General features: G+C 42.2%; 1 protein-coding gene across 1 annotated transcript; it reads right to left on the minus strand.

Annotated features, from left to right (window-relative positions):
* Positions 1-9,974: 9,974 nt before the first annotated feature.
* On the minus strand, positions 9,975-11,310 carry GCNT3 (glucosaminyl (N-acetyl) transferase 3, mucin type). Its single transcript, XM_032798529.2, has one exon. It carries the CDS (start codon positions 11,308-11,310, stop codon positions 9,997-9,999), a length of 1,314 nt encoding a protein of 437 aa, XP_032654420.1. The 3' UTR covers positions 9,975-9,996.
* Positions 11,311-11,690: the final 380 nt, after the last annotated feature.

The raw sequence follows: 11,690 nt of genomic DNA on the forward strand, positions 1-11,690 counted from the left end.
GCACCAGCAGCCCTAGGTAATTACGTGTACGCAGGTAAACTGAATCTATAGAAACAATAACAAACACTTTAATCTTTCATACCACAGTCCATCCAAAGATGGCCTGTCAAATAAATTCTCAAAGCAGCATCTGTGAAACTGAGTTAGTATTATGCAACAAAACAGAAGCTGGGACCAGCTTGTCACAGAGGACGTGATGGTTGTTCTTTTTTAAAGCAAAAGTCATTTTCTCCATTTTATATTAAAACACAACTTGCTTCTGTCATGCTCCATCCCACTGAGGACATGTCACTTGCTGTTACTTAGATTCTTCTCAGTCAAAATGGGTCTGCAAATGACAATATATTAAATTATTGACCCCCACCTAACAATAGCTGCTGATACAGCCGGAATGACTTAATGGGCCCTCATGCTTCTGGCAGGGCATGTTCATGAAATTTCTCTTCCAGATAACTGAATTCAAGTGTCCAGCACATATGGGAGAGTTTCCCCGCCCCCAAAGCTCTATTATTAGTAGAGTCCCACAAGAGGTTTCCCCTTGTGTTGCTGAAAGAAGTCAGTGATTTCTGCAAAGTCTAGGCAGAAGGGCTATGAGTATTTTAGAAATGTATAGCGGCTCATTTATGTGATTGATAGGATTGAGTGTGACAGGATAAAAGTCCACTCACAGTTTCTGGTGAGGAAAGGGTTCAAATTCCCCTACTGAAGAGCTAAGTACTTCTGCAGTCTGCTAATGTTGATGGGTGGCTGTGCAGGTGTTCCTTGTAAGAAGGCTAGTCAGTCTTGTTAGCAGCAGGCAGCTGTTTCCCTGGAGAGGTGTGGGGTATATATGTCTGTAGGAAGGCTACATGCTGGCTTGATGTTAGATAGTAAGTAGGTGGTTTTGCTTATTGTAGTGGGACAAGAAACCCCCCCCTCCCCCACCTTATTTTGGGACCTTTGCAGAAATGTGTCTTTTCTTTGTGGCAGGGTCTTAGAGGGGTAAGATATTTTATGCTTTTTCTTCTGCTTTTCACAGCATCTGCATTCTACAAATGTTTAAGGGAAGTGTGTGGTATTCTGCTATCTCCCCAGCTGTTCTCTCACAGCTAGTAAATGCTGCCGTAGTCAGATGAGAAAGGAGATGATCACACAGTTTCCCCACATTTGCCTCAGCGCTAAGTCTGCAGATTTTCCTAGTGGTCTATTGTGTTTCTTGCCCCAGGTCTGTTTGTGGTTTATTCCTCTTAATATATTTTAATTTGATCTTCATTTTCTGTTATAATATTTCTCTTGCTTACATACGCACATGTAAAAGTAGGATCTTGGAAAACAGCTGCTTATGCTGACCAATCTCTGAGTAGGGAAAGAAGGGATGACTGTGGAAGCTTTGCTAACATTCCCTGCAGGTGTCTGTGGTCGCTGTTCATTACTGACTATAGTTCACATCAAGTACCTTTTGTGAAGATAACTGAAAACAACTTGATTTAAAATGTGACACTAAAGCCAGCTGAGTTGCATCTCAGTTGTCAGAATCAGAATTAGCCAATAAATGTGTCTCCTCTAAAAGATTATTGGCAAATGTCTAATGTACTTCTATCCAGAAGAACAGCTGTGCTAAGGCCCTGATTCTTGGTGGAGTGCTGCAAAGACAAATTGTTGTATGGAAGTTCATTGGGTTTAGTGGGACTCTCAATGGATGCAGGGGCAGCATGGTGCTCTATGCAGGACTGGGTCCTATGTCAGTATTTTCCAGGGAAAGCTAGAGGAGCTTATAGAACAGTATCTTAGATCATAAGGGACCTCAGGAGATCATCTAGTCCAACCCCCTGCTCAAAGCAGGTCCAATCCCCAAATGGCCCCCTCAAGGATTGAACTCACAACTCCGGGTTTAGCAGGCCAATGCTCAAACCACTGAGCTATCCCTCCTTAAGTAAGTCAAATGTTGGAATCTAATCAGTTCTCTGATGCTAATTCTTTGATTCTTGCAGAGTGCCAGGGGATCTTCAGTAACCACAAATAGTCAATATATCTGTTTTGCTTGTCTTAGGTAGATTCAGGTGAACAATCATGAATCACTTATTCATCAACTTTTGCCTTTTTCAGTTTGAGAACAAATGGGCTTCCTCAGATTTGTTTCATATTATTAGCCAGAGAGTTAATTTACATCATTCTTGGGCAGTAGATTTTTTGTAAGCAGTTGATTGCCGGCATGTGATACTCAAAATGGAAAGTGTTTGTTAGCGTTTGTAGATATCAGTCACAATGTATGTGTGTTCCTTGACTGGATGAGTAACTGACAAGGTTTCTGGCATTAATACTTCTATATATAAACAATTAAATTTCCATCATTAATGTTTTGGACAGTCTGAGGTTTGAACTCATTTATGGAGGTATAGGTAGGTTACATGTCTGGGCTCATGGGTGAACTACTGGACTGGGACTCAGGAGACTTGGTTTCTAGTCATGAGATTGCCACTGGCTTGCTGGGTGTCCTAGGGTAAAGTCACAGCATGTCTTTGTGCCTTGGTTTCCCCAAGTTTAAAGGAATATGATGATTCTGACCTTCTGTGGATCTAGATAAGAGCTGAGTACTATTCTATTTGTAATGTCCTTAACTAATCGAGAGTGGAACTGCTGGTTTGGTATGTATGCCTTGGTTCATAAATCTGATCATTCTAATGTTTTTTGAATGGAGCTGTTAAGAACATTTTGTCATGTCAGGGAAGAAAAGAATTCACTCTAATGTTGGGTGCAGGAAGTCAGATACACTTTATTCTGTAGCAATTGCATAGAGGGAGAGTGCACTAGGACACAGGGTTTTCCCCCACCTGGGCAGGTCTCTCTCAAATCAACAATTAGATCCAACATTTATACCTTGTTTACAGACAATAATGAGCAGCAGCTGCATGTTGTTTATACATATTCCTTCTTTATCTTATTTCTCTCAACAATTTCTGCTATAGTCTGCATTCCATTTTTTCTTAACACAAGGTCAAAACAACCTCTCTGTTCTTTTCCACTCACTTGCACAAACCCCACTTCTACAAATCTCGTGTTATTAGGGTTAAAGTTGGCCTGTTTCTTGCTCTGTCTCTTAACCAAACTGCACAGAAATCCTCTTTTCCCTTTCACACTTCCCAGTCAGAATATTGGTCTTTGCTCATCTCTGGCATTAAAACTCTTGTCTTTCCATAAGAAACTAACTCAACTCTGAAAAGAATGCATGTGTCTGAGTTAAAAAGAAATTGGCAGCAAGATGCTCCTTTTTAAACTCAAATATTTTTGAATTAAATGGTGAGTAATGGCCAAACAGGAACTAGATAGTCTTTCCTTCTGTATCTCCACGAGAACCTTGGATATGGAAGTGGCAAACTGCTTCTCCAAATGACAGGCAACTTCCATAGAATCTAATATCCTAGAAGTCAGTGGGGCAAAGGGTAGTGTGCCATCCAATTAAATAAGGCATTCACGTAATAAGCAGTCATTGCTATTAAGTACCTCTGGGCTTAAGTTATTTCTCTGAGACATCCTGGGTAAACAGATTTCCTCTTTCAACAGCTCAGGGTCTAGGTTCTGATCCAAAGCCTGTTGAAGCTCAGTGGTGTGTGCTGATTATGCTGTCATGTAATATGACGTAATGGATATAAAACTCTGAAAGGCGGCCTGCGTCACGACTAGTTCCCCACTCTGGGACTTCAAGTGCAGAAAGTGGGGGACCTGCAAGGATTCTAAAAATTAATACAGGCCACTCCAGGCTTGTATTAAATTCCCAAGGTTACAGCTTTTCTGTGACCTTGGATTGGTAGATGCTGCCACCACCCAAGTGCAGAACCCCTTTGAGAGCCCAGGAAGGTACGCTTGGGCATTCCTTCCTGTGGGGTACCCTCAGCCCTTTCATACACACTCCCTCTGGGGAAGAGCTGAGAAAGGGGGTGGGGGAAAATCTGCTGTTGTCACCAGCTAATTAAACATGTGCACAAACCTCTTAAGACACACACATCCAATTCTGTTCTTAAGGTAAATTTTATATTTTAAAAAAAAGGCAAGGAAATACATCTGGGAACTCAGGCTATTGCTAGATTTTAAAAAAGCAACTATAAGGATTAACCATCAAGAATAGTTTCTTGAGGTCCAGCTTAAAGGTTACAAGCAAAACAAAAGCACCTGGGTTAGCATAGAGGAATCCACAAGCCAAAAAGAAATAAGAGATAAACCTAATCGCATCTTCTTAGACATTTCCTGATCTACTTACATATCTGAGGTTTTAAACAAGTAGTTTCTAGGTATGTAACTGATGATTTTTTCATACCTGGCCCAAGCTTCTTGCTGCACAGCTCTAGTCTCTCTGCTTTCCCAGAGAGAGGCAGACAAGTCAAAGGGGAGTGGTTTTTCAATTTTAAAATGTTCTAGCCTTCCCATTGGCTCTTTTGGCCAGTAGCCCACTCATTTCCATTTACCTATGCATAGCAGTGAGACTTTTTAACCCTTTATAGGTAGAGCAGTTAAGGAACTGCTCATAAGAAGGATTTTATAGCTGCTGACTGGGTGTTCATAGAAGGGAGCTACCCCCTCCCCCATTTATCGCAGCCTGAGATTGAGGTGGCTGAATTAGTTACAGGAGATGAAGCCATCTGATTGAGTTATGTCAGTTAGCCTGTGTGAATTTCTATATAATCTTCATACCACCACACATGGTCAAAAATAAAATGACATTTATATGCCACATAAATTATGGGAATCCTAACTTAGAAATGAGTAAAGTCTTAATTTTTATCATGCCTGATGACTAGGGTGAATTTTCAAAGAGGGGCAAAAATACTGCCAGGCTGAAGAAGACTTCTTAGGGTACATCTACACTGCAAAAATAAACCCCTGTGGCAGCGAGTCTCAGCGCTCAAGTCAACTGACTTGGGCTCACACTCCAGAGCTGATAAAAGTAGTGTAGCTGTTCCTACCTGGGGTGGGCTATGAAACCCAGCAAGGGGGTGGGGTGTATCTTGGATCCTGCACTCCAGCCCAAGCCAAACATCTATGCTGCTAATTTTAACCTCAAGTGTGAGCCCAAGTCAGTTGACTGGGACTTGCTGCAGGAGGGTGTATTTTGGTCCTTGCTGTGTAAATGCATCTTTGTAGGCCACAAAGCCTAAAAGGAGAGTCTAGAATTCCTGAGCTCTATTTCCACCTCTGCTATTGACTAACCAGTATACTTTGCACAAAGGGCTGATCCAGAGCCCATGGTAGTGGTGCTCAGTTTTGCACAAGCAGGGTCCCTTGTAATTTTAGGAAGAGTTTAGTTTATCACAAGTGTCTAGCCCTGAGGTTTAGGCTAGGATCTATTTCTGCTTCCTTGCAGTTAAGACTGGTACATTAACCAAGCTGACTTAATTCTCAATGTTTCATTAGGTTTATAATTAAATATTCCAGTCCTACAGCATACCTGATTGCTACATTTAATACATTTCATGGTCCAGCTCCTTGGTAAGACCAGGCTAATCACCATGTCACTGAGTTAATGTGGAAGATCTATTGATCAGTTTCCTCAGGGTGGATTAAGGTAAACTTTTTCCTCAGTTTTTGGCAGTGTTATGAGGGCACAGAAAGGGTGAGGAAGAAAAAAATGCCTTCACCAAATCACTCTAAACACTGAAGCTCAAAAGAAAGTACAAAGGTTGAAGCAAGATTGCACTGTAAATGTTTTATGCCACACATAAAATAGAGAATTATTACACATTATCAGTGTCAATTGGATGGCTTATTTGTATTTCTGTGGCCTAAAAGAGCTTGGTAGCACACCTGGTCTTTAGCACTTCCTGGTATAAATCAGGACAGACATGACACACAAGCAACTTCACAGTATTTTAGTGTTTCTGCCTCCAGATGAAACCAACAATGGCAAGGAGCACAGAGATTGGGGGTACAGGGAGGTGGCAATGGACAAGAGAAAGCAAATTCTGTCTTTCCCAAATTTCAGAAAAGGTTGGCTTTGAACCTGGGACAAAAGCTTGGGTTAGTTCTTAGTTTCTCCAAACCAGCATGCTTATTTCTGCTAATTAGTCCATAAAATTCTGGTCTAGAACAAGTCTAACATACGCCTTTCCAAGTGCCTTAAACAATAAAAATTAATGCTCTCTGGAGACAATATATATAACTCTAAAGGGGGAGGCAAAAGTGGCAGTGGCGAAATGTGTATAGAATGATTACAAATGGATTATAAATTACTCTAACAGATCTGGAAGTGTATAGGACACTTGAATGCTATAGGATCATGGAATACTCAAAGCCTATTGTATTGAGATATGACAGACTAGGGAATATTCAGACTATCGTGTTAATATATGTATCTTTATGGGCTTGCTAGTGATAGTATTTCTGGCTAAAAGGGTAAGGTACAAAATGCTTCCTGCAGATAAGGCTTATCCTCAATACTGAAATGAGGCAGGTAACAAGTGTCTTGAAGCTTCACCCTCTGGAGGCAGAGTACCTAGTTCAGAGGACCTGACCTACATAAGTTATTCCAGGCCTGCTTGTGTAACTGTCAGAACACACGTGGCTCGCTTTTAGCTCCAGTTTGTAGAGTAGATGAACCCTAAATTTCCACTCTTCCCAAAACCTGAAGGACAGATGCTCATTTCTCACATATCCTTTGGATACGGTTGAGGTGACAACTTAATTAGCAAATACCTTGGCAACTGAATAATCATAGTTTCTACTGTGGATTGATAAGTGAGATACTAGCAGTCAGCCTAGTTCCTTCAAAACTATCTGCAGGAAAGCGGAGGGAGGTGTTCAACAAATAAGATTTTTAAAATTTGTTTCTAGCTTTTTACTTATTTTACAGTCTTATCCAGTTCAGCTATTTTTCTTGTGTTTCTCTAGCTTCCTAATTGTTAGTAGACTTTATGTAGAGATTTTTCTCCAGAATAAATAAATCAGGTTTAAAATGGTCATATGTCTTCAAAAAGAGCCCAGGGTCTCACTAACATTCTTCTGTGAGAACACCACAAGCTCACATATGAAATTGATAAGGAAATAGTCCCTGCTATATTTGCAAACATTACCACCCTCAGATACAGTGAACCTTCACAAGTTAAGAAACCTGAAATGCTTAATCAGGCTATGCATGTTTGGCAGAGTTTGCACTATGAAATCAATGGGGCATGTGCCCCACACTCATTTTAGATGCTTTTTAAAGTCTCACTCTTAGGCTTTTAAAACCAAATTTAGGCACTTAACTTTAGGATTCTTATTCTGAAAATTTGCCCTGTGAATATGAAAAATTCACAATACATTTGCTAACCACTGAAAATATCCATAACTTCTCATTGTTGATACTGAGGCAATTTTGTATGTAAGTGACAAATTTTATGCCACTAAAGTTTTTAATAGAAATACAGTTTTAGCCACTGATGGAGCAAACATTTATGCCCATGTCTAATTTGAAGCACATGAGTAGTCCCATTGAAGTGAATGGGTTTAGTTGTGAGTAAAATAGGGTGACCAGATGTCCTGATTTTTATAGGGACAGTCCTGATATTTGGGGCTTTGTCTCATGTAGGCACCAATTACCCCCCACCCCATGTCCTGATTTTTCACAGTTGCTGTCTGGTCACCCTAGTCAGTTGGCAGCCACAGTATTATACTGCTGCACTAGTGAAATAGATACGTACTGTACAGGGTAATGGTACAAAGAAGAATGAGCTTTGGCTCAAGGTGACACCGAGGGAAAAGCAGCTGGGCCCGTGGAAGCTGCCTGGATTAGCTAGCAAAGCTCTTGGGGTGGGTTCAATATAAAAATACATGTCTTCCCCCTCCCCCCCCCAGTCCCAATCCATTACAAGAGAAGCTGTAGAGAGGGAAGGGGTGAGCTGAGTAATGGTTGGTTATTTGACTAAGATTGGGGGCCAAACTCCCTGCTTTTCAGGGAAATCTTGGCTGTCTTAATTCTAACTGGGACTTGGGGTACTCTTTGACCGTAACTTTCACTTACAGCACCTTTTATCCAAGAATCACACTGAATTTAGCCTCATAATACCACCGGAATTAAGGGTTATTGTCCTAGTTTTGCAGATGATGAAACGGAGGCACAGAAGTTAAATGGCTTTGGTTATGCAGCAGGTCAGCATAACCTGGATCTCCAGTCTCCCAGTCCTATGCATTCACAACAATTAAGCCATAAAAGTTACAAAATACCCAAGGAGCTGGGTTTTTATATTTTCATTTTTAACTCTAAAGAAGAAAATTAAATATACAAAACATAGCTTCTGGTTAGCTTTTTGTTAGTGGCATGTTTAAAACAAACCAAGCCAAACTGGTTTAGATAGTAAAAGACACACTTGGATCAATCGAGTTAGGTAGTAGAAAGGATGGTGTTTGGAAAGCCACCTCTGGCACATAGGCACAGCATGGGGCAAAGAAAGTGAAGTATACAAAGTCATTTGTGCTCTTGTATAAACTGATCCAAACTTTTAATCTTCCACTCTGGTTTTCTTTGTACTCTACACAGGAAAAAACTTTGGCGATATTTTCAAGATTCATTTACCCGCCTCTTATTTTTAAATATAAGCAACTGACAAGCCAGAACCAGGAAAAAAGAAGCTAGAAAACTAATTTACACAGTCACACAGGATGGACATTTGTAGCTAACCATACAAAAGGAAATGCCAGGAAACCAATTCATCTCTATCTTTGGAGTGTGTAGGTGAAAGATTAGTAAAACATAGAATGAAAAGAGAGGGAAACAGCAGAACATAAAGGGAAGCAGGAACAAAAGAAATGTTGATTCACAGTAAGCCTACTGCCTGCTTTTTAACCAAAGCACAAACACTGTTCAAACAAGATTAAGGTTTATAATATCCCTCAAGATATTTTATCTTTAAGGCTGCTGTTGTGCGTTAGCAGCAAAGAATCCTGTGGCACCTTATAGACTAACACACATTTTGGAGCATGAGCTTTCGTGGGTGAATAACCACTTTGTCAGATGCATGTTGTGTGTTAATGTACCAGGAAATCGTGTCTACAGATAAAGTAGTTCTTCCAAACTTTCACCACAAAGCAGAAAAAAGTTGTGGCAATTTTTTTGTGACTAGCCCCCCCCCTAAAAAAAACGTGGGGGGCTCTTTCTCCAAGACCAATGGGGTGGAATGGAATGTGATCCTTATGTGCAACTTCCAGATCAATCACTTTATCACAGAAACAGAGGACTGTACAAGCACTCCACATCTGAATACTCCTGCTGAACTGCAGTTCTCATTATATACATCTATGGGTGCAAAGAGCATCATTTAAATCCATAGATTTCTACAGTTAACGTTTTTTCTGTGGCAAATCCTCACTCTAGATAGCATATCCTGGTACTGAGTACTAACTACCTGCAGACTGGATTTGAGAATAAGCAGGTCCTGAGTATTACTCTCTCAAGCCACATAGTGTGAATAATACAGTTCCCACAGAAGAGAAACTTCACTAAGAAAATGACTGCGCCTGGATAACCAGGTTAAATCTTATTTCCCTCTCTACAGTAGAAATGTCCTTATTGTATAGCATAAACTACAAAAGCATAACTACTTTAGAATGCAACTTCAGCTGTAGAATGGAGGAAGCAAATTAAACAGACATTCCAAGTGATAAGCAAATTCCTTTTTGTTTCCTTCAAATGAAAAGGCTTTTATTAGAAATCCCCCCTGAGCAGTCAGGCAAGGACAGGGCGACTAGGGGTTTTCTGTTCAAGGTGGAGCAGAATCTGACTCAGTACTCCTGTTTTAGAATCTCTTGGAGAGATTTCAGTGTAATTCAGACAGCATCTATTAAGAGATTTTTACCATAGGAAAAATACCGGTGATAGTCTCAAGTCTGTCAGTTCAGTGACAAGTACTGTATGCAGAGCAAACCCCCCCCGCTTGCTTAGAGTGCGAGTTAAAACCAAGTGCGGTGTAAATGTTACATAGCATTTTTTTGTGAAGTTCTTTACAGGTCGCTCTCCCGATTTGTTTTCCCCTTGCCGGGCCGGACATGCTCTCAGAGATCTTTCCCGTACACCGACTTGTAACGTAGATATTCCTCCAGACACTGGATTGCGTTTTCATCTACAGTTGGGTCAAACTTGTTGGCTAGCAGATGATGGTTTTGGAGCATCCAATGAAGATCACCTGCCCCATACACACAGACGGCCCGTCGGTGGGCACCCGTACATGGTGGGTAGGGTGCCCCTTTGCTGACATCGCCCTCCAGGTAGGACCACTTCACCAATCTAGCAACAGCATTGACATCAGAGACCTCATACTTATCGTTGTAAGGCACCGATCCTGGCATGCCTGGCAGCCGGTGGAGGGTGGCCCAGACATGTTCATCTGGGCTATAAGTATCTTTTGACCACTCCAGCAGCTGCTGCGCCCTCGGGTTTTCAAAGAGGGCTTGAACAAAGTCCCTTGTGACCGCAATATAGGCACTGCCCGTGAACATGGGTGAGCCATGGGGCGGGAGGCTCTTCTCCGTGGTGGTTCGGATCACCGAGTTCTCCACGTGGTGGTGGTACTTCCAGCGAGCCGCCTTGATCGACGAGGGCTTCTCAGATTCCATATTGTTTCTCCCATTTAGAAACTTCAGGGTTCGGACAATCTCGGCGTTGGTTTTGATGGGGAAATCGGTGCCGCAAGTGTTTAAGAGATACCGCCAGGGCACGTTGCTCTTGAGTAGCTCCTCCATGCAGTTCAGGTCCGCTTGGACCCGGGACCAGGACGCGTACACTACTCTCTCCAGTTTCGTGGCCACAAAGACATTTTCGAAGCACGAGGCGATCCCTCGGACTGCCTCCTTGAATTCGTGCGGGGATTTCAGATCTACGTGGACACAGTATATATTCTGGGGCGTGTAGATGGACCTTAACAATCTTTCGAACATGTCAATCTTCTCATGCACTACCATGGAATACGCAATAGGAAAATCTTCCTCCTCTTTGCTCATTGGGAACTCAACAAACCTCCTGCGCGTTTTAAAGTGAGTGCAGTCCTTGGTCAAGTTCACGTAATCTTTCGGGGCTAAAGGCTCCGATTTGGTTTTCGTCGTCAGCCTGCTCAAAAGAGCTTCCTCTACTGCTTCCACATCCCCTCTGATGATCCGAGAGCAGTTGATCTGGCCCCTGGGAGACAACTTCAGAGACTGGTAGAGATGATCCTTGCAACCCTCGCTCTTCAGATGCACCGTCTCCTTCCCAAGGTCACTGAAGTTGCATTCCCAGGAGGAATATTTCAGCACCACCGTGGCAAACAGCATCAGAAATCCCATGAACAACAGGCGTTGAATCTGACACAGACACTTCCTCTCCCGAAACATCTTGGGGGGCGGGGGGAAATCTTCGCAACTGGCTCGAAAAGTTTCTTCCCAGTGATAAATCCACTCCCTAAATCAAGTTCCTCTTAATCAGCAGGATTTTGGGATACAAAAATCTGCCTCCGGGCGGGTAATCGGACAATTCGATCTGCGTGAGTGAATTAATCCTGGGTAGCAGGTGCATTAAGAGCAGCGGTTCCACAGCTTTGTCTTCCTTTTGTGCAATTACCTGAGCTCTGTTCAACCAGGGCGGGGCAGAGGTTTAGTCACCAGCTTGATTTCCCCCCCCGCCCCACCTTGAGGTGTGGAAAGACTTAGACTAAAGTCAAGGTGCAATAAACATCGGAAGTTTCTACCTTCCCACACCCCTTTACGTGGCGTTA

The sequence above is a fragment of the Chelonoidis abingdonii genome, chromosome 9, assembly GCF_003597395.2.
Source record: "Chelonoidis abingdonii isolate Lonesome George chromosome 9, CheloAbing_2.0, whole genome shotgun sequence".
Lineage (NCBI taxonomy): Eukaryota > Metazoa > Chordata > Testudines > Testudinidae > Chelonoidis > Chelonoidis abingdonii.